Source organism: Canis lupus, chromosome 2 (genome assembly GCF_011100685.1).
Source record: "Canis lupus familiaris isolate Mischka breed German Shepherd chromosome 2, alternate assembly UU_Cfam_GSD_1.0, whole genome shotgun sequence".
Lineage (NCBI taxonomy): Eukaryota > Metazoa > Chordata > Mammalia > Carnivora > Canidae > Canis > Canis lupus.
Window position 1 is genome coordinate 61,630,090 of NC_049223.1, and position 23,681 is coordinate 61,653,770.

Genomic DNA, 23,681 nt, shown 5'->3' on the forward strand with positions numbered 1-23,681 from the left:
TTGATACTTTTCATGCTAACACCAAAATGCCACCTACGTTTTACAGTGACTTATTTTTCCATATGAGAAGAATATCTACCATTAAAGAATCAAAACTACTCAAAAAAAGATCTGTTCCACAGGACACTATCCATTTACCTTTGGCCAATATGAAGCTGCTAGCATGTATCCCCCTTGTAAGATGTAAGCAGACTCTGGCGTCCCATTGTTCATCTGGAAACTATCCTGTGTCTCATCCTGGGTAGTGCTCAGTGATGCGACACTTTCTTCATCATAGGCTTTCACGTGAGGGGTACCTTCTGCTGAGAACAATTATAACTGTTTCAAAAAGACTGCATAAAACAAGTTTATATATACTTTTCAAATCTTAATTATTTAGATATATTTAAAAAGGAAAAATTTAGAAGTGAAACAAATGGTAAAAAAAAAAAAAAAGGAAAAACTCACCTAGGATACAATAAAGTATTCATGGTTTAAAAAATTACCATAAGAGCAAAATGAGCAGCACTAAGAAGTTTAAGGGAAGAGGTTTACAAAACATCCCTTGCCTGCATGAAAATGTGACCCTCAGTTAATTGTGTAGGTCTGCTTCCCTGGAAACAGATAAACTCCTGACTGATCAACTATATTTGGACTGGGAGGACCATAAATACTTGACAGGCATACTAAAATTCTCCAAGGAGGGGATTCCTATAATTGGCCACGTCCTTGTGGCAACCCTGAAACTTGTGTCCATAGAGTTGTTACAAGAGACTCTGGCTCCTGTGCCCACTCAATGTCAACTCATTTCCTTGCACTTGAACTATGGGCTGTGGTGAGTACACCTGCAGGAGAGAGCCATGTAACACCACTCTGCTGGCAAGCTGTCATACCTATCCTCTATTGCTCTGAGTAGATAGCTGCTAAGCATGGCTGTTATAGAATACGATCCTGATTTGTTTACTGATCAACTTGTTCAGAAGAAATGCAACATTAAATTGATGGTGATCACAAGGAACTAAAATTATTGTGTAAAATGCCTAATTTCTGCTTGACTAACCCATTTTGCAGTACCTTGAATATTGAATAGAGGTATGTGCACCAGTAATTCTAGTTCCCTTTTCACTAGTGCTTCCTATGCAAATCTGTACGTATAAAATTTAAGTTAACCATTTTCAACATGCTTCAGTTATCTGAACCAAATTCTTTTCATTCTCACTTGAAATGTCATAAAACAGAAAAGCACTTTATGCATATACCTCGCTTTTGGACTTCTTCTTCTTCACTGTCACTTTCTTCTGATGAAGATGAAGAGGAGGATGATGAGGAAGAGGATGAGGATGAGGATGAAGACGATGCTGAAGAACAAGAGGATGAAGAAGAAGAACTAGAGCCTGATCGAGAGTGGGAACAAGAAGAGGAGGAAGACGAGGAAGAAGATGATCTGGAAGAACAGGATGATCTCTCAGAATCAGAGTCAGACTCAGAACTAGATTCGGATCCTCTTTTGTGGACTCGCTGTTTCTTAGAAGCTGGGTTTGGAGTTAGGGGTTCTGTTCTGGCTGCAACCATGCGTCTGTCTGTTTCACCTTTTCCACCAGATTTCTGGTCTCCAGTGGCCTGCGGTAGAACACCGTTCTTTGGACTTACAGGCTCAGACTTTATTAGTGTCCTGGTTTCCTCAGAAGACATAGATTCTTCTTCAGAAGACTGAGGCTCCTCTTTAAGATTTTCACTTTTAACTTTCATATCCTCTAGAATAATACCTTTAGCATCTAGGAGCCTAGGTAGAGAGGTAAGAGGAGAAGCAGAAAGTGCTACTTGATATTGCTGTAAAAGTGGGGTAGAAGTCCTTGAATGAGCCATCTTACTTTGACTGTAGTTCCTTTGAGCTGCCATAAAGGAGAGTTCAGGATCACGAAGAATGTGATAGTCTGTTCGGCTCACCCCATGTTTAGCAGCTCCAATGAGCAAGTCCCTGTCATGAGGGCCACATTCCCACCAGACTGGTAAGTCTGGGTTTGGATGGCAAAGCTTCAAGCGTTCAAACAATTGTGGATGTCGGAGGGCCTGTTCTCGTACTTTCCTTAGAAGTTCAATCCGATACAAAGTCCTAGAAGCACGTTCTTCTGTGATTGGTTGGATAAAAATATTTGGATCCACCAATTCTACATTAAAACAAGAATAAAAACGTTAACCTAAAAAACACTTTGTTACAGATTTAAAACAAATAATGCAACTTCTAAAATGTACATCTACTCAGTATCAGTGTGTAATCTCCAGAAATTCTTTTTAAAATTTATAAATGAGAAAAAATAAAAATTTTAAAAAGAAGTACCAAAATCCATACACATAACACTGGATCTTCTGAAAATAAGTAAAGGATAACTTTGAAGTATGTGAATATAAAGAAGAATTTAAGAAATTCCCTATGAGCTATGTCTTTACTAATCTGTGCCTTAATCAATTAGCAATAATCGTGCCTCAGATAAACCTCATTGGCTACAATACTGCCACTGCACAAAGCTTCTATGCTTTAACCAAAGAGAAGAACACTTACTGGAATCATAAGTAAAAATTAAAACTGTTAAATCATACTCTATAAACAAACCCTAGCTGCACCAGGGTAACTCAGTGCATTGCAATGAACTCAAAGGAACACCAAAGGCTTTCTTTAAATTTGAGGGAAATAAAGAAACTTCAAATGCTATGTGAGGTAATGGCTTGAGCTAATTCAGTTTCAACATTAGATTTTGCTATCCTGGCAGTTTAGAAGTATTAAAAAAAAAAAAGATAAGCATTTGTTGAAATAATGCAGGGGCCACTTAAAAGAGCTCGTATAATTTGAGCATCAAAATAATGACAGTATTGGGTTATAACCTACAGAATTAAATAAGTACTTATGAGTACATTCTGATATGAATAATTGATCAGCAGATGAAAGCAAAGCAACAGTCTGCTTGCAGCAGAATTCCACAGTAAAAACTATTACACACAAGGACCTACTCATGGATACTGAAATCAATGGGTAAAAGTTTGAGGAGAAACAAGATTTGTGTGATCTCAAAGTATCTCCTAAAGATATCTGTTAACTGCAGGGAAAAGACAGCAATTTTATACTGGGGAAACAGCATAGACTACCATAGCCAAACAATCAAGGGCAGTATCATCAGTGTTGGACATAACTGACATCCTGAACTCATGGTACGTTCCAAGAAGGACACACCATTTCTGCAGTACTCTTGACAAAATGCATAACCTCAATGCAATCATATGAAAACATAAGACAAATCCAAATTGAGGGATTTGTGGTAAAATAACAGATCAATATTTTTGTAAGGTATCAGGGTCATAAAAGACAAGAAAAACTGAGAGTCTCTTACAGACTATAGGAAGCTAAGGGGAAAGACTAACGAAATACAATGTGGGATCCTACAACTAAAAAGGACATCAGTGGACAAACTGTTAAGATCTGACTAGGTATTCAGTTTATAATGGCCCTGTACTAATGTTAGTTTCCAAGTCTGATAATACTATAATTAGTCATGTAAGATTTCACATGGGGGAGGGCAAAGTGAGATATACATGGAAACTTCTATAGTTTTTTGCAACTTTTCTGAAAGTCTAAAAGTAGTTCAAAATAAAAAGTTAAAAAAAAAAAAAAGAAAAAAAAAAAGAAGGGCAGCCCAGGTGGCTCAATGGTTTAGCACTGCCTTCAGCCCAGGGTGTGATCCTGGAGACCCAGTATCAAGTCCCACGTCAGGCTCCCTGCATGGAGCCTGCTTCTCCTTCTGTCTGTGTCTCTGCCTCTCTCTCTCTGTCTGTGTCTCTCATGGATAAATAAAAAAAATCTTTAAAAAAAAAAAAAAAAAAAGACATCAAGGACCATACAAACATTAGTATGGAATGGGAAACAGAGAGGGAGTATCCATTCTACCTCCAGTGTTTGAGAGTTGTAGCGTGCCTGACAGGTGTACACATCGCATTAGTAAGTAAGTGTAACCATTTAAGAAAGAAGGGTAGTATTTTTTCTTTTTTTCAATTTACATTATATTTTCAATTGATCTGTTTGATCAAAATGTTGATTTGTCTCAAACAATTGATTTGATCTAGTAATTTCAAACCAGACTGTTGGACATAAATACTTACTAAGTTGTTTGGATCAATTCATTAAACAGAACTTTTAGCCTCAGGTGCTGTGAAAAATTAGAGACAGTAAGGGCTCTATGAACCGAGGAAGTTTGGAAAACTGATCTAAGTAAAACCTCACTCCCATTTCCAAATTTTTATTTTTTATTTATTTATGATAGTCACAGAGAGAGAGAGAGAGAGAGAGAGAGAGAGAGGCAGAGACATAGGCAGAGGGAGAAGCAGGCTCCATGCACCGGGAGCCCGATGTGGGATTTGATCCTGGGTCTCCAGGATCGCGCCCTGGGCCAAAGGCAGGCGCCAAACCGCTGCGCCACCCAGGGATCCCCTCACTCCCATTTCCAATGAGAAAACACTACCTTTTCAATCAATACTTAGTAATTAACCCTTTCCTTTTTGTTTTAAAACTAGAGTCAGAAGCGGTTCATTGATTCACTACATTTTATACTCTGCTGGTAGGAATTAAGAAAATAAATAAATAAGGGCCTCTTGGTAACCATAAATAACAGAAGACACAATATTTTGCTTTATCTGTGTTTTTAAACCATTGATAGTCTTACAAAAGGTGCTTTTTTACAAGAGATTTTATTTATTTATTCATGAGAGACACAGAGAAAGAGAGGCAGAGACATAGGCAAAGGGAGAAAGAAGCAGGTTCCCCGGGGAGGGGGCCTGGTACAGGACTCCACCCCAGGACCCTGGGATCAGGACCTGAGCCAAAGGCAGATGCTCAACCACTGAACCACCCAGGTGCCCCTGCAAAAGCTGTTTAAGTAGACTAAAATCTACTTTGAATCATCTGGTATTTGGGTAATCAAGTGATGGGCTTCTCTATTCAGCAGACTGACAACAGATCTGTTAGGACATAAAAAGCAAGCAAACAAACTCACATTTATGTCCTTTTATTAACCATTTATATTTTTTAGTATGAAATAGGAGTAGGAAGCCACTGGTTTAGCTGTCGGAAATCATATTCAACAAACAACAGAGACAGTGGCTTGTAATAGCACTACTGAGAGGGGCTGCTGGCAGGATGAGCTACTTCTCTGGGCTTCAAAGATAATGAAATAAATTCACCCCAGACCAGGGCTTTGGCTGAGCATTAGCACCTCTGATTATTCTTTTTTTAAGGCTCTAGGTGATTTTTTTTTCCTACTAAAATTCTTTAAAATGTCTTTTGAATGGAGGCCTCATTCTTTGCAAAATTATTCATGTAAATAAGCCCTCTAACACAGTTCCTTTAAGATGAACTAAAAATACAGATTAGTTCTATTTATCACAAGCTACCATTTATCTTCTACCTCCCCCTGATCATCAGCCTAATACTGAGTAAGCACTGGCCATTCCTCAAAACTCAAAGTGTAACTATTTGTTTTAGATCTTATTTTATTTTATTTTTTTAAAGATTTATTTATTTATTTATGAGAGAGAGAGAGAGAGAGAGAGAGAAAGTCAGAGACACAGGAGGAGGGAGAAGCAGGCTCCATGCCGGGAGCCTGATGTGGGAATAGATCCCGGGACTCCAGGATCACGCCCTGAGCCAAAGGCAGGTGCTAAACCGCTGAGCCACCCAGGGATCCCTAGATCTTATTTTAATAGCAGGATTAACAAATAGGGAGACCTTTGAGCATAGCTTTTTTTTTTTTTTTTTTTTTTAGCATAGTTTATTTGCAATTCTGAGAAATTATTGATGTGTTGAATTAGTATTGAAATAAACAAACTGGAAATTTCTGAATGTTAGTGCTTTTTGCTCTTTCGACCAAAACTAGGAAAGACAGAAATTTTATACCTACCTTCTTTGGAAGGAAGACGACAAACCCTCCGACACATAGACATGAATGCATACAAATACTTCTCCAAGCTATCATCAGTCTTCTTATGCAGCCTAGCCATAGCTCTAAATTTTGTCCAATCAAATTGGCCTCTATCAGGGTCAAATACCACTCCAAATGTAGACACAACTCTGTAAAAGTCAGCTTCTTCTCTTCTTGTCCATCTATTTTGAATCAGATTAAAAAAGAAGTCACATTGGTCACTAAATATTTTTCTTTTTTTAAAATTTAAATTCGATTAGCCGCCATAGGATACATCATTAGTTTCAGATGTTAAAATGAATATTTACTAATGCTGAATATAATGCCTATAATAAAATTTAAAACATTTCAAGTACCTAAAACTTGCATTGGGCTCTATACTCAGCAGGACTCTACTTAGATATTCTCTCCCTCTGCCCCTTCTCCCACTTGGGCACTCTCTCTCTCTCTCTCAAATAAATAGTCTTTAAAAAATGCTAGTTGACTCATCTATCCAATCACACTTCTTTTCCTTCAGACAATAATAGTTTTTTGCATATCTGCTATGTGAGAAAATATGTAGCAGATATGTAAAACATGATGACCCTACCTTTAGGGAAAAGATAAAAGATTTCAAACATATTTCTAGTATAAGGTAGCATGTTAGTTGTATGCATTATAGAAACCAAGAATTTTTGGAGAGCACAGAAGATGGGAGGACCACCTTCAGACCTGAGTGATCAAGAAAGCATCACAGAAGTGGCATTTAAGATGGACTAAGGCTAAGATCGGCCTGGGAATTATAGGAGGAGGGCACAGTATAAGCAAAGTAGGAAGTAATCTATATTTTGGGGGTATGATGAGCATTCCAGATCCAGATCAACAAGGATATGGCTCATACTGGGGATAGAAGGAGATAGGGTTAGGGTCAGATTATGAAATAATTTATATACCTGGCTAAAAATAGTTTCTATTCAGTAGAGAGCTCCTAAAGATACTTAAAGAGGGTAATAATATTCTTATGCATCACAGATCTACAAACACAGCCTAATTTAGGGACACTTTTTCCTGGTTAAGTTATGGAATTGTGTGAATGAGAAAGAATATATGAGACCTTTGAAAAACATCAATAGGCCATTTTCATCACAGAGCTACAGTAAGATTAATGTGATAATAAAGTAAAAATAGCCTAGGAAACCAATCAGTATTAAAGAGTAGGAAGAAGGGTGTTCCAGGTGATAGGAACAATATAAGCAAGATATTGAGTCAAGAATACATAGGACATTATGGCTGAGGGACCAATATTGGATAGAATTAGAAATGCATGTGGATACCAAAAACTGCAGACTCTTGAACTGAGGTTTAAGAATTTAAACTTTATACCTGTAGTAAATAAGGAGCCATTAACTATCATGATAAATTTGGACTTTTAGGAAGATGAATCCAGATCTGACCAACCAACGGGAAAAGTGCATGTGGGAGGTTAAAGATGGCCATGAATTCTCTGCCACTCTTCCCAGGGAGAAGAGCAATCTCTTTCCTCTCCCTTTAATCGTGGTTGACCCTGTGACTTCTCTGACCCACAGAAGGTAGCAGAAATGAAACTTTGTAACCCTGAGGCTGAGCCTTAAGAAATTGCAGCTTCTTCTGCCTTTGCTACTGGAAATGTTCCCTCATTCAAGCTTCCAATTGGCAACCCAGTGCCAACTGCCAGCCATGTGGGTGAGGCCACTCTCCCTTCCAGCCATCTCAGCACTTCTGCCAATACCATGGAGAGAAGAACCATCTGGTCAACCCATAGAATTATGAGAAATAAAAAAGCTCATGTTTAAGTCATCACGTTTTGGGGTGTGTGTGGGCGTTATTATGCAATCATAGATAACTGAAACAGTGTATTTACAGAGGTAGTAGTATTTGAAGAAGATTACGTCTAGGACATTGAAAAATCTTAAATTTCAGACTGATTAAATTCTGGTTACAATGAATTATTTGTGCTGCAAATACAAAAGAAAACTGATATATTTTCTAGAGAACATCCAAGGACCCAGGCTTAACAACGAGGCCAGCTTTTTTGTTGTTGTTGTTGTTTTTTTTAAGATTTATTTATTTGAGAGAGGATGAGAGAGAGCAAGTACGAGCTGGAGGGAGAACAGAGGGAGAAGCAGACTTCTCACTGAGCGGGGAATCCAATGCAGGGCTCTATCCCAGGAACCTGAGATTATGTCCTGAGTCAAAGGCAGCCACTTACCAAATGAGCCACCCAGGAGCCCCACAAGGCCAGCTTATTGAAAAATACTGCTATTCTTTTCAACATACTCTTTTTTAAGAAGTTAAAGCTTTTGGGAAGAGAGAAGCATGCCTGTCTTAACAAGTTCTCTTGCAAAAAGGTCTCCCATTTTCTTCCCCTTTGATATCAGTAGTTCCAAGGGTTCATCCTCTATATAAAGCATAAACAGACTTGTCTTCCATACATTCTTCTATTTCATAGATGTCATAATGTAAGAATAAGGTAGAATGGATTTTATTTCATGTAATTTAAAAGTTTGCTTTATTAATAATTTAATTCCTGAGTTTGCATTGCAACTTCAGTTTTTTTAACTCACTTCATAAGCATGACAAAATAATGATTAAATATGAAGCATGGCTAGGAACTACAAAATGCAATAATCTTTGACCATATTTGTGTGTATATGTGTATGAGTATATATCTATGTACGTGTGTGCATGCATAAAACATTGCTTTGAGCAGCTTCTCTACTTACGTTTTTCATAAAGTGAGATACTCACACTCTAACAACCTTCTGAATGAATAACTACATTTATACAATTATACTAATATTAAAAATTTAGGGCTATTTTCTTACCTCTGCTGCCTTTCTATCTTGGCTGCCATTTTAGGATTGAGAGTGGCTTCTTCATAAAGAGGCTGCATTACACTGGCAGGCACTGAGAAAGTAGGCTGTATCTGCTGGATTTGTCTGTTTTTATTAGTACGCTGATATGCAGTGATGAGACGCCTCAAACGTGTAGTTAAAGCTGACTGAGTTGGCCAATAAATTTTATCACCCTCCATCAGTTGACCATCTATATTTAAAGAAACTCATGTCAATAATAATAATAATAATAATGAAAGCAACTAAAAACAGAAAACCCTGCCCTCCAAAACTAAATAGATATTAAAATGAAAGCTCATTTAAAAAATGCAAATTTCCTTACTTAAAACTTTTTTTCTTTCAATCTGATTATGTGGGAAAAAACCCACAAAGCCAAATATCTCATTATAAAAAAGTTTTCTTTTAACTACAGCTCTAAAAACGTCACAACAAACTTAAAAAACTTAAAAAAAGCTCAAAGTAAGTAGGTCACAGTGGATAAAGAACCACAATAGTATCTACCGAACATCACTTGCACAGAAAATACAACTCTTGCATTTCTAGGTCTAATATGTTTTACTGGCTGGCAAATATTCAAATGCCTTAAACTTAAATGAATTAAAAGTCAAACTGAAATCCCTGAGAAGTTGAATACTGTAAACTCTTACAATTAAAGACTTCTTCTGTATTAAATCTATCTCAATTTATGTGAGAATCAAAACAATTTAAAGGTCATTAGTGAGGAACATATATTATAAAAAATTCTCTACGACAATGCTGTCACTTTAAAGATTTTATTCACCTAATAAAGTGCAGGATCTAGCTTTCTATTTCCAGGGTATAATCTTATAATTACATATACCATAATTAAGCGGCAATCATTCATGCTAAGCAAATACTACTCTTTCCTTCCTAGTCAAACTATGAAAGGAGAAGGCCCTATTCTCCTTGGGTGTCAGCTGGGAGTGATTGTACTCTGGTGACAGCATGTTTTTATCTTGATAATCAGAAGGAAGGAGAAGCAAGACCTTGCAAAGAAAGGCTTTGCAGAAAAGGGGTGTGAGAAAGGATGGTTCCTAATATGCATGTGGAATTGATAAGCTATTGAATGCATTACTGAATCAGTTCTTTGATGATGAAATCTCATACATAAGTTTAATTATCAAGCCATAAAATCATGAAAGCTTTGATTCCATAAAAGCAGTGAGTCACGGCATAAAGATTTGCAACTAAAAATATTGTTAAAATCCCAGTCAACTAGTATGTCCTATATAATGATTATGATAGTCGTCAATAAAAATTTCATATGCATCTAAAACATAGAAGCGTGATAGTTTACTGATTTCATGGTATCATGAGAATGTGAATTTCCACTACTAAGTATAAAGAGAAATGCAATTTACCTCCATCTGCTATAACAAGATCTCCTGGTGAAGAAACATCATCCTTTTAAAAGAAAATTTAAATTTGTCACAGGGTGATTGGATCAAGATACATTAAAGAAGAAAAGAGAATCAAACCTCTTAATATAGTAATAGACAACTTTTTGCAATAGAATTAATGATAAATTTAGTAAAAATAAAAATCTTAATATCTTGTTCTCAATTCCCACGCTTTTACATTTCTCTGTTGCCTTATACACTTTAGACCAGTTACTTTCCACTAAAATTTTCCTCTCCCATGATTACACTTAGGCCAGTGCTTTTCCTTCACCCTAACTGCAAATATGCCCTAGGTTTCATCACTAATAGGTTTTTTTATATATATAATAACTTTCATAATTTATTCTTTCTCATATTTAATTAGATAACCTGCAAAACTCTTCTCTTTCAGCCTTGAACAGTTTGCTTGTGCTGTATATCTAGTTTTTATCTGTCAACAGAGAATCTCCAGTCAGATAATCCAACACTACTGTAAACATATTCACAACTTTAGTAGTTTTATTCCAATGGCTATTATTTCCTATTGTTATTTTAGAAAAGCCTGAAGTTAGAATTATCATCATTCCTTTGTAAGTGGGTCTTTTTACTCTGGTTGCTTTTAACATCTGCCATTTCACAGGGATGTTTTTTTGAGTGGATTTAATTTGTTTATTTTGCCAAGATTCACTTTATTTCTTGATTCTCAGAATACATATCTTTCACTGAATCTGAAAAATTCTCAGTGGGTATCTCTTAAAACAGGTCTCCCTTCTGCCCTCTGGAATACCTATTAGACATATGCCAGACATCATTATGTTATCCTCTTTGTCTCTAAAGAGTTTTTCATATTGATTTAATGTATCTTAGCCCTAAATTCATTGCCTCTCACACCTTTTATTGGTTCTAAGAAAATGGATCTGGGCTCTTTAAATTTTTTTTTTTTGCCAGCCAGTTTGATGTTAAGCTTTCTCAGTAATGGCAACCAGAAAGACACTGTAGGAGGAAAAGGGTTTTACTTCTCTGGTTTGGGGGAACTCCTCCCTGGCTCACCTCTCACAGCACATGCAGCTTCCCCAAGGCCCACTTCTACAGTTCAAGCAGTTTCTTTAAGGGTCTGTTGGCCAGCAGCTTCCCCTAGCAGCCTTGGCCTCAGGTGGTGGTTTCATAGCAGAGTGCCTCCAGTGAGACGCTTCCCTAGGAAAAGCTCCCTTGGCAGGTGGATTTCTAGCAAGTTGTGCGAGTGGGGCATCCCAGCAACTGTTCTGCCATCCAATGAGGTGTGGCTAATGTCCTCTCAAAAGAGAGGAGGATCCAGCCCTGCCTGGGACGGGGCTCTTCCTTGGCGGCTCTGTGTCAGCCCTGGAGTAGTAGCTAGTCCTCTCTACTTAAATCTCCCTATTATAGTCAATAATTCTTTACATTAAACTTTACTCAAATGACTATGTGGTTGGTTTCTTTCTCCTGATTGGGCTAAACTGAGCCATTGTGCTACATTATGGATCCTTTCCTCAAATCTGTTTTCTAAATCATTTCTTTTCTCAAGATCTGTGTTTAATTTGCCTCCTCGGCACAGTGTTTAACCTATTTGTTGAATTTTAACTTTCAATGTCTGTATTTTCCACTTCTAAAGTTATAAAAAATTCTTTTTTCATATGTCCCTTGTCTTTTAAAATCATGTATCTTTCTTTTTTGTTCTTGGGTCTTTTCTTTAATGTCTTTGACAGTTTAAAAAATTACTTATTTTCTATTTTAATAGACCTCCATCAGAAGTTCTTAGAGGTCTAATCTTGTTCTTTGTTGTATTTGCTAACATTCACTCATGGTGAATTGTTCCTCATAGATTTTAAATTTTTGGATTTTTGTCTTCATTTTATGGAGGGCTTTTATCTTCAGGACTCAAGTACAGTCTACACTGAAGCTGATTCTTCTACAACTCTTTTTCTTTTTGTTTCTACTAGGTACCTCAGGGGTATTACTAGCCTGGGACCGTTCCATATTACATTTTTTTGGCTCAAGAGTTCTTGGATCATGCAGAGGATATAAAAAAACCAGTACGCTCAAGAGAAAGCAGGCCTCTGGCTATGAATTCTCAAAGCAAACAATTTTTTTCCCTAGCCAGCACCCTCATGGAGATAAATTTCCTTGCTGTTTCCCTGTGTGTTTGTCAGGCAGTACTGTTCTCTGAGGGTTCTCATTCTATGCAGAGTCTCTGTTCTCACTGCCACACACAGGCCTGGACCCTCTCTAGTCCTCACACAGGCATCAATATCCAAGCCCCTTAGCCAGTTACAGTACCATCTAGTCCTCTCCACACCTTGATAAGTATAACAGAATCTCTCATCCCTAGCCAGTTACAGTACCATCTAGTCCTCTCCACACCTTGATAAGTATAACAGAATCTCTCATCCCTTTCCACATCCTTTCTCTACTCCACAGACTATCTTCTGTATTTTCACCCAACTCTGCTTCTTCCTTTTGACTTTCTATAAACAGAACACTTAGAACAGCTCAGAATTCCTCTAGGCCCTACCCTCTATTTTAAACCCTTTATGTAGGTATAGTTTCTATCTGTTGCTGTGTACTTCGAGTATCTACTTCTGGTTTTTCCCCTGACACTGTGCTTCTTAGATCCTAGTAGTGCAGCATGTGGGAAAGCTCCATTTCATCCATATGTCCACCCCAGCCTCCAGCTTGTCTAGAAGGGAGATCGGGCATATTCTGAAGGACTACTTGTGGTATCTGTCAACCCAAGTGGTTCACTAACTTAGCTAATCTTCTGAAGAAGAGAATTATGTATAGGAAAACATATGAAGGAAAAAACACACAAAAGAAAAAGCAAACAAAAGAAATCATGGAATAAGAATTGAGGATTTTAAAATAGGATCCAAAGCATACCTCTATATCATCTTTAAAGATAGCTGGGGCAGGTTTGTATTCTGGATCTTCCACATCCCTGTTAAAATACCAACAGATACTACAATTATCATGCTGGACTTAAACTTTGTCTTGACAGGACAAATGAGAGTCTTGTGGGAAGGACGTTTTAATGTGATTTTGTACTGAAATCTCTGTTCGTTAGCCTGAGGAGCCAGCCAAGCCACAGCATGAAGGTAGTTATGTGGCAAGTCAGAAGAAATCTACTTCTAATTGAGTCTTACTACCAAGTTCACTTTTAAATGTGCAATATTAACCTCAACAATAGTCCCTTACTTTTATCTTTTGGTAAGAAAACGAAGATAGTAAAGAGCTTATAACAGATAAAACGAACAAACATCCTATTTCTCTTCAATTGTAATATTCTTAGTTTCTTCTCTCTATGCTCTTAGAATTGTATGGCTTTAATGGCCATGACTGATAAGAATGGAAAAATGAAGGACTCACCACAAGAATGGGTATAGGGCAGGTGGAGTCTCTTCTTTGATCACACCACTGGATAAATTCTGATTTATTAGAGTTTTGTTAACTCTTTTAGATTGTAAACTCCAATTGTCTTACTACTACATTATTTAAAGATAAACATCACCAACAGAATATGCTGCTGATAGAGCTATATGAAAAAAATCACGTCTCTGAAGTGCACATACCCATCCATATAATCATTTGCCCTCTGTTCAGCAGCAACTGCTTTCTCATCAGGTTTTCCCACTCTTTCCAAGAAGCATAATGCTGGGTCTGCTCGGATAGTGTTATATTTTTCATAACCTGGGTGGGGCAGGGGGGGGAGATCACCAATTAGAAAGTGAAAAGGATAAAAAGAAAAAAGGTGTATGAATATAAGCATTCCTCATATTTATAGTGGATGATGTTCCTGGACTAAAGGAACCATATATTAAAAACTACAGGGTAAAGCAGATTTTCTGGAAATTATCATAAATATTACATGATTTGGCATAGGTATATTTAAAAATTTATATTAAATTTATCAGTTAAAATGAAAAAGAGAAAAACTGATCATACAACAAACTTTACACAAGAAACTCTTCCTGAGGGGAAGTTAGTAAGACCTCTGTCCAGGAGGGGGCAGGTCATGTATGCCAGCCTTTTCATGAAGAAGTGTAGTGATGGACACATAATTTGGTGTTGTGTGCTCTCCATGATATGTATAATAGCATCAGTGTTACCGGAATGAAGCTATAGTTGGGAATCGTTAAACTGAGAACTAGTTGAATCACATTATACACAGAAGAGGACTACCTACTTTACTTCTCACTTACCATGTTTAAAAACTCCAATAAGAAGTGACTTATCAGCATCAAAATCCCACCATTCAGCAGGAACTTCTGAGTGGTCTGGTTCTGGGACCCAAACATCAATGTCACTTAAAAAAAAAATCACAATATGGCACTATGAATAATTACAAACAAGTCAAAGAGGAGGCAGACTTTACCTAGCTTGTAAAAAGCATTACTTTTTTTTTTTTAAGATTTTATTTATTTATTCATGAGAGACACAGAGAGAAAGAGGCAGAAACACAGGCAGAGGGAGAAGCAGGCTCCATGCAGGGAGCCTGATGTGGCACTTGATCCTGGAACTCCAGGATCACACCCTGGGCTGAAGGCAGGAGCCAAACTGCTGAGCCAACCAGGCGTCCCAGCATTATGGTTTTTAAGAAAAAGAGGTTAAGATTTTATTTCATTGATTTTTAAAAAAATTTTCCACGATTATCACCAATTAAAATTACAAAATTGTACAGCATCAACAAAATTACCAAAAAATGAATTAATATCCTTAAACTCAACAAAAGACATTTTTCAATAGGTTTACTGAATCTTTTTTTAAGGTTTACTTTATTTACTCTTAAAGAATCATTCTTTCTACTGATTTCCTTCAGATATAAACAAAGCATTTTATGGGAAAGTAGAATCTTTTGTCAGCAAACAAATTGACAAAAATAAGCTGGCTCAACTATTTCATTTTGTGTATGAGGAGCCTGAGGCTCTGGAAGGGCAAATTAACTGCTTTAGGCTGCAAAACAAGTTATATATTTTCTAGACTGCTATTGGTAAGAATATGCCACTGAAAAATTAAGCATTGCTTACAAGTGAAAGAACATGGCAAGTTTTTGATTCATAATTTGACTAAAATACTCAGAGTGCTATTTTTTCTCAGAGTGCTATTTTTATGCTGTATATAAATATCATGCCTAAAAATGACAATATGATAAAGTAAGAAAACTATAATAAATCCATGATGCTTTGGTAATTTGGCTGTTTTCATGAGTATGAAACAACTACTAAAGAGCACTCAACAATTCTGCAAACATAACTTCCTTTGCTTATCATTTGAAATTATTATTTTCCCAGAAACTTTTTATAAGTAACACATACATCACTGCTAAAAATGAAAACATGCCACGCATGGAAGGACTGAAACATTTACTTCTTTACATAATGATTCAAGCCACTGTCTCCCTCAGCCTAGCAGATCACTAACATCTGACAATAATTATCGAACAAATATCATTAATTTTTAAACGCACACGTATCATTCTTATATTTTACTCAACAAAGAAGGTAGAGGGGCATTGGGGTGGCTTGATTAGTTAAGCATCGGACTTAATTTTGGCTCAGGTCAGGATCTCAGGTGGTGGGATCAAGTTTCACGTGAGGCTCTGAGCTCAATGGGGAGTCCGCTTTACTCCTCCCTCTACACTGCATCTCCCTCAGATAAAAAAATTTAAAAAAAAGAGTTTATCTATTTATTTGAGAGAAAAAGAGAGCACAAGCAGGGGGAGGGGGAGAGGAAGAGGGAGAGCCGACGCGGGGCTTGATCCCAGGACCCTGAGATCATGACCCGAGCTGAAGGCAGACGATTAACTGGCTGAGTCACCCAGGTGCCCCAATAAATAAATATTGGAGACTGGATAGGATAAATTACCTTGAAATCAAATTTTCTAGTTGAGAGTTTCCCTATTTGATATTTGTGAATTATTAGTTTTCAAGGAATCAGAGATATAACAAAACATAAAATTAAGCAGAATTTCATCTCCTTGTCTTAGCATCAAAATTTCATAAGTTAATAAACAAAAGCCTATTGTTCTGAAAAAATTTGAAGTTTTCTACTTACAATTAAGTTGTGTAGCAAAAGTTCATTTGTAAGCTCACTGTCTGGGAACTCAAAAGAACTTATCATATAGTAATAAACTGATAGTCAATATGTTCCTGAGCTAGTCCACAAGAACCTGATATTTACTAATACAGTGGAAAATACTAATATAGTGGAAATAAAGGACAATGGTAATGGAAACAAAAGACTTTTACAAGTCTTAAAAGTAAATAAAACATGATAAATATATAGAAAATTACTTTTTATTTTTCCTAAGTGTTTTGCCAGCAAACAGTTTTTAACCCAAGGAATATGGAGAAAAGGATGGAGACATTTCTCTAGATTCTTAAAGAAAGTTTTCTGCACTTAACTGAATATCTAATTACCTCTAATTTTTCTTAAAAACAGAAGGGTTGCAATCATATAGTTTTCTAGCTTAATGTAGGAAAATAGAAAAAGAATGATTTTCCTGTGATACAATGAAAACTGAAGAAATGATGAGGGAAAATACAGTTAATGAAGATATTTATTTTTGATTGATTTCCTGACCAGGACTAACGAAAGCATAAGAACCAAAAGATGAAGGTAAGAGGAAAAGAAAATAAGAGGGTCAGGTAATTCCCCTCACCAACCATCAGGTGGCATTTTAAGCCCAAAACACTGTGATAATCACCAGAGCTGGAAAGATTTCCTGCTTGTAAAGAGCATATACCTACCCAGCGTTCCAGTTTAAGGGCCAAATGCATGTTAAATGTTTGTTAACTGCTAGGGAAAGGAATATAATATGCTGCATGTGCTCCCGTTGTTGATTTCTGTTTCTGAAGACTCAGTTCATGTGCTTCCTCTTGCATAAAGCCACCTTTAACTTCTCCAGGCTAGATCATTCATTCAAACAGCATTCCTTATGTGCTAATAATAGCAATAATAAGGCAGTCACTCCCTGCCCTTGTGAAGAGGTACCTGCACCCCTGCATGGTGAGCTCTGTGATGGAGCACTTGGATATATGCCTGACCCAGACTTAAGAGGCCAGGAAAGGCTGAGCTGAGCTGAGCAGTGAGCGGGGGAGAATGGAGGAAAATGGGAGAGGAAATGTTCTGAAAGACTGCAAAGGCCTGGAGGCATTAGTAATCATGGCACACGTGAGAGATGTGGATCTGAAATTCAGAGGAAATATGTGAGCTGGAGATAGGTGTGCAAGTAGAGTATAGAAATAAGAACTGATGCCACAGAAAAGATGACAGCATTCAGGAAAAGGAGGTGACAAGAAGAAAGCATCCCTGAGAAGACATTTCAGAGATAGCCTGAAGAGGAGCTAGCAAAGCAGCGAGCAGAAAGCTAAAAAAGAACATCTGCAGGTGAATGCTATTACAAAAGCATTTGAAGAAGGGAGCAGTCAATAAAGGTAAAGTAGGACAGGGGCACCTGGGTGGCCTAGTTGGTTGAACGTCTGACTGTTGGCTTCAGCTTGGGTCGTTGGACCGAGCCCCATGTCAGGCTCTGCACTCAGCGGGACTCTGCTTGAAGATTCTCTCCCTCTACCCCTCCTCCCCACTCTCTCCCTCTCAAATAAATAAATCTTAAAAGAAAAAGGTAAAGTAAGATAAACATTTTGATATATCCATGGGTTTAGCAGCAAGCATGCTGGGGGGGATTTCTTGGAGGTGGTGGTGGAATGAGGGGTAAAGGCTGAACTGTGGGGGGTGGGGAGTACATCAGAAATCGGAGAGGAGAAAAAGGAGATACAAACGCAGAAGTCTGGCTGTGAAATCAAGGAGAATAAACATAAAATAGTGAGATGAGATGCTAGGTACGAAAGTGTTGTTTGTGTTTGTCTGTGTGTGTCAGTGTCTGAGGGAGATGTGAAGATGTGAAAATTCAAATGAGAATCCAGAGAGGGGGAGGTTAATGAAAGCAGAAAATGTAGGGAAAATTTGCAGAACATAGTTCCTGGGAAATCACAAATGGATTAGATCCTGTTAGGCGAAGAGAAAAGTGGAGTCACCTAGTCAACAAATATTTTTTGGGTTGTGAAAATAAAGATCAATAAAACAGCATATTTAACCTTTAAGCAGCTTAAACTGTAATGGAAAGAGAAAGAGAAAGGTGTACAAATAAATATACCTTTAATAGTAATAGGCATCATGAATGAGATAAAATAAGGTTAAGCAGTAGTAAGTAACTGGTAGGCTGCTTTAGCTACAGAGGCCAGGGAAGGCCTGTGGGAGGCGGTAAAACTTGAGTCTAGACCTGAAAAATTTGAAGAGACAGTTCTGTGGAAGATGAGGTGCAAGAGTGTACCAGGAGGCAGAGAGCAGAGTAAGCCTGATATGCTGGAGAAACAAAAACCCAGTGTGGCTGCAGCATCATGAGTGAGGGAAAGAACAAAGGAAGAGGTCATGAGTGATGTAGAGCCATTGGAACTGTGGACTTTATTCTAAGAGAAATGAGAAGCACCAGGAAAGTTTGAAGGAGAGGAACACCGTGGCCTGATTTTTGCTTCAGAAAGATCACTCTGGCTACTGTGTGAAGGTCAGTCTGTAGAGAGACAGATCTAATTAGGAGGCCATTGCAAATGTCTAAACGTGGCGTAGTGGTACTTTGTGCTAGAGATTTAGCAGAGGATGTGGTGATAAGTGTTCAGATTTGGACACATGCTGTAATTTGTCGAGCTCACAGATCTTCCTGAGAGGTATAAGAGGAAGAGAGGAATTAAGAATGGCCACCAAGCAACTGGGTGGTACATTTAGCAGAATGGAAAAGGCCTGTGTGTGGAAATGTGGGAGGAAAGGGTCGGAGGTAGAAGATTTGGGGCAGCCTGGGTGGCTCAGCCGTTTAGTGCCGTCTTCACAGGGCATAATCCTGGAGATCCCGGATCGAGTCCCACATCAAGCTCCCTTCATGGAGCCTGCTTCTCCCTCTGCCTCTCTCTCTCTCTCTCTCTCTGTGTGTGTGTCTCCCATGAATAAATAAAATAAAATCTTAAAAAAAAAAAAAAAAAAGATTTGGAGAGCCAGGGAAAGTTTAAAGATGTCAACTAGACTTTCAAGTGCAAATGCTGGGAGGCAGCTCTCTAAGGTTAGAGCTCTGGGATGAAACATGCAAGTTTGAGAGTCATCTGTTTCTTGAGACTTGGTATGCTGAGACTGCAGGAGCTTACCTAAGGAGAGTGTAGACAAGAAAGAGAGCTGAGGGCAGAGCTCCTGGCTAATCCAATATAAGAGCTCACAAAGGTACACGAAGAGGAAAAGACCACTGAGGAAAAAGGACAACAAGTGGGTACAGTTGCATGAATGCCTACAGAAGACAGCATCTCAGAAAAGAAAAAAAGGTAAAAATAAAAACAGCATTTCAAGAAGAAAGGAGAAGCAGAATAAGGAACTGAGAGACCAGGGCATCGGATGGATCATATGTGGATATAAAAGTCAGTCGCCATACAACCTCTTCCACTGGAATAAGAGGGAAGAAAAGAATGAGCATAGAAAGGTTAAGTTTTAGATCTGGCAGCAGGAAGCTTACTCCTAACTGCTGTTATGATTATTATAGCTTTTAGTGACAGAGCCAAAGATTGAGACTAATGGAGGAAAGGCAAAAATTGGCAAGGGTGAATTCTCTACATGTGGTGGAATTTTGTGAACTTCACTGAATAAGGAACCACTTAATGTACAATCTTCTGGTCCTATAACTTTTGCCTCATTATATAACTGAGAATATAAACAGGTTATTTAATTTACCTTGCATCAACTCCATCAAATACTTTCTGACACTCATTTCCAATGACTTCTTGCTTTAGATAATACAGCATTCTCACACGAAGCAAAACCCTAAAAATGAGGGAAAAGAAATCAAAAGACACAAAGATATTAATCATTAAAGAAAATTCATCCATGAGGTTAAAATTGGAAAAGAATTTGTATACAGAATTTTTATAATTAAATAATAATTACTCTGATTAAATAAGTCTCATTACTACCATATATAGTAAAATAGGTTTCTCCAAAATCTTCACAATCATCATAATTTAATATCCAAGTAAGATATAATGAGATCATTTGGAGGCCAGTTTTATTTCTCTCTCTGTTGATGAAAACAGTGACACAAGAGGTACCATGATTTGCTGAAGGATACCCTGTAAGATTAAGATTAGGATTGGTCCTAGACCACACTGTCTCTGTACTCAAAATCAGCATGCTTAAAGATTTTTAATAAATTCAGAAATATAAACTTTTAACGAGTTGTGTTAAAAATACCCTACTACCTACTTATTACAGTGGTGTTTTATATGTTTTTTGTATCCTTCATCTTGAAGTAGCTGTTCAGGATTGTATTTTCGAAGCCATTCTGCTTTCTGTATATCAAATGAGCTTGTTTGAGTTTTTACTTTCTTCCCTTTTCGACCTCTGGGCACAGGGGCTGATAGGCCTGTTAAAAGAGAAGGACACATGAAATCAGGGATAAATTGTGTAAAGTTTTGGAATTTGAAACACCTTTTCAATGCAAGAAATTTCTGGAGACTTTAGAAGTCTGTGCAGGCTATACTGAGATCTTTAAAATATTAATGGTTAACAATACTGACCCAAAGGCAAGGTAAGTCAACGTGATGATTGTATATGCATATTAACAATTCCCCAAGTACCCACCAATTCTGTATCTGAAATTGATCACTCTTACTTTTTGTTCCAAAACTCATTATTTTTTCCCCCAAATGTAAAAACCAAAAGCTCCAACCTGCTAGGCTTTACTTTTAGCTTCCCTAGTTATAAAATAGTTAAGTTTTGCCTTCTTGATTTTCAAAACTGGATTAGGTATAGTCTTTGTGGGTTCTTGTTTAAGAGAGCTAAATTTGTTTTATTTGACACTTTTGTGAAATATTTTTTTTTTCTGTAAGGTTTTAAGTAATTTCTACACTCAATGCCTGAACTTAAAACTCCAAGATCGGGATCCCTGGGTGGCGCAGCGGTTTAGCGCCTGCCTTTGGCCCAGGGCACAATCCTGGAGACCCGGGATCGAATCCCACGTCGGGCTCCCGGTGCATGGAGCCTGCTCCTCCCTCTGCCTGTGTCTCTGCCTCTCTCTCTCTCTCTCTCTCTGTGTGTGACTATCATAAATAAATAAAAATTTATTAAAAAAAAAAAAAAAAAAAAACTCCAAGATCAACAGTCATGCGCTCCACTGACTGAGCCAGCCAGATGCCTCTGAAATCTATCTTTCTTTGTTTCTTTCTTTTCTTTCTTAAGATTTATTTATTTGAGAGAGAAAGAGAACGAGTGCAAGTGGAGAGAGGGGCACAGGGAGAGAACCCTCAAGGAGAGAACTGAGCATGGAGCCCAATGAGGGGATCAATCTCACAACCCATGAGATCATGACCTGAGCTGAAATCAAGAGTTGGACAGTTAACTGACTGAGTCACCCAGGCACTCCTGAAAGATTTAAAAAATACAACAAGGTATTCCTACTCTTAATCTTTACATATTCCATATTTGGTCGGTTTTTCATTAAAGGAAATAAGTATGCATACTGAAGTCCAATTTACTTCTTCCTTCCCAGAGATAAATAGTACTCTGAATTTGTCTTGTCATTCTATGCTTGTTTGTACTCACAGGTTGGAGAAATATTTAGTATTTAAGTTTTCAGATGTTATATTACAAATGCAATTCTGCAATTTATTGATTGCTTTGGTATTTTTTTTTTTTTTTTTGAGATTTATACTTGCTGACTCAGGAGAATATAATTTATATCAACTGTGGTATAAAAATCTATTGTATGACTATTATTGCATATATACCACTGCTTACCTATTAATCTTCAATGATGTAGAGTTGTTTCACTTATAATTTTTAACAATTACTAAAAATATACTTTTGATTACTTTCAATTCTTATCTCCTATATCTTTTCCTTGCTGTATTCTACCAGCTAGGAATTTCACCACAATGATAAATAGAAGCTTAATGTGGACTTGCCCATTTTTTCTTAAAATTTTGACAATTTTGCATTTATTATTTTGAGACTGTTTTGTTTATGTATAAAGTTTATACTTATTTTTTCTTTTTTGGAGGGGAGGGGCAGGCCAGCACCCCTTGTTATATCTTTATTTAGTTATGGGTCATTTTTATTATTGTGTAGTCTCTTTTTGATACTTATTAATGCCTTCCACCTTAAATTGTACTCTGTTCTATGTTATTACTCATATCATCCTATAGTCCAATCCTCTTCACTCTTAAGCAGGCTCCACACCCAGCACGGAGCCTGATGTGGGGCTCGATCTCATGACCCTGAGATGGCGAGCTGAGCCAAAACCAAGAGTGAGACACTTAGTGGACTGAGCCACCCAGCTGCCACTAGAGAATAAACTTTCAATCATTCTTCATTTTGGCTACATAGGGTTGAAGAGGGTGTTTGGCAATCTGAACTCTCTTTAAGGGAATCCCTGGATGGCTCAGTGGTTGGGCATCTGCCTTCAGCCCAGGGTGTGATCCTGGAATCCTGGGATCAACATCAGGCTCCCTCATGGAGTCTGCTTCTCCCTCTGCCTCTCTCTCTCTGTGTCTCTCATGTCTCTCATGAATAAATAAATAAAATAAATAAAATCTTAAAAATCTTTAAAAAAACTCTCTTTAAACAACTTCTAGTCAAAATCTCTGTCCTTCATGCCTTTCAGAGGTTCCTGATGTGTCACAAATTGAAACTTTTGGATAATCTGTGAAGCACATGGGTTGGTTGTTGCCTCTTCCTACTGCTGATCTGAGAATTTAGCTTTCTCTTGTTGGCTGAGTTAGTAGGCACTCATCTATTTTCTTCCAAAATTGTGTTGCTATTTCCTCTCTCACTCTCTCTCTTCTTTTGAGGGTTTATGCCTATTTATTTTTTAATTATGGAATTAAGCATATTCAAAAATAGATGGAATAATATGATGGATCACTATGTTCCCATCATCCAACTTTAATAATTATCAGCTCATGGCCAATTTTTTTTCATCGATACCTACCCTGTTCCCTCCTCAACCTTTCATATTATTTTGTCTAAGACCTCAGTCATTTTATTAATAAATACCTGAGTATCTTTCAGTGATATGGAAAAAGTCTCCTCTTAAATACCATTATCAGCTCCAAGAAATGCAATAATACTTCCTTAATATTTGATATTCAAATTTGCTATTATCTAATAAAGATAATAAAAAAATCCCCTGGGTTGTTTGCTTTGGCCAGGAACCCAATCGGGCCCCCACACTACAACTGGTTGAGGACTTACAAATCTTTGAGATTGAGGGTTTTCAATCTCAGCACTATTGATATTTTGAGCTGCATAGTTCTTCACTGTGGTGGGCTGTCTGTGCCCTGTTGACCTTTACCTACTAGATGCTAGTGACATGCTCAAAGCAGTGACAACCCTGAATGGTGGCAGGACTGGGCACAAAATCATGT

At 37.5% G+C, this 23,681-nt stretch overlaps 1 protein-coding gene and 1 pseudogene across 10 annotated transcripts in view; both read right to left on the reverse strand.

Annotated features, from left to right (window-relative positions):
• The window catches only part of CHD9 (chromodomain helicase DNA binding protein 9), a 223,650-nt gene that overhangs the window by 22,829 nt on the left and 177,140 nt on the right, over nucleotides 1–23,681 (reverse strand). For 8 of the 10 annotated variants that reach the window (XM_038531048.1, XM_038531051.1, XM_038531047.1 and 5 more), the window contains 10 exons: nucleotides 20,521–20,680; nucleotides 19,993–20,082; nucleotides 14,430–14,533; nucleotides 13,800–13,917; nucleotides 13,111–13,168; nucleotides 10,198–10,240; nucleotides 8,786–9,005; nucleotides 5,922–6,124; nucleotides 1,239–2,147; nucleotides 139–302 (listed from right to left, as the gene is read on the reverse strand). In XM_038531048.1, the coding sequence (XP_038386976.1) occupies nucleotides 139–302; nucleotides 1,239–2,147; nucleotides 5,922–6,124; nucleotides 8,786–9,005; nucleotides 10,198–10,240; nucleotides 13,111–13,168; nucleotides 13,800–13,917; nucleotides 14,430–14,533; nucleotides 19,993–20,082; nucleotides 20,521–20,680 (2,069 nt within the window). The remainder of the gene's footprint in view (nucleotides 1–138; nucleotides 303–1,238; nucleotides 2,148–5,921; nucleotides 6,125–8,785; nucleotides 9,006–10,197; nucleotides 10,241–13,110; nucleotides 13,169–13,799; nucleotides 13,918–14,429; nucleotides 14,534–19,992; nucleotides 20,083–20,520; nucleotides 20,681–23,681) is intronic. The other 2 variants (XM_038531052.1, XM_038531050.1) reach the window with 1 other exon arrangement.
• Nucleotides 2,343–2,507, reverse strand: LOC119870586 (annotated as a pseudogene).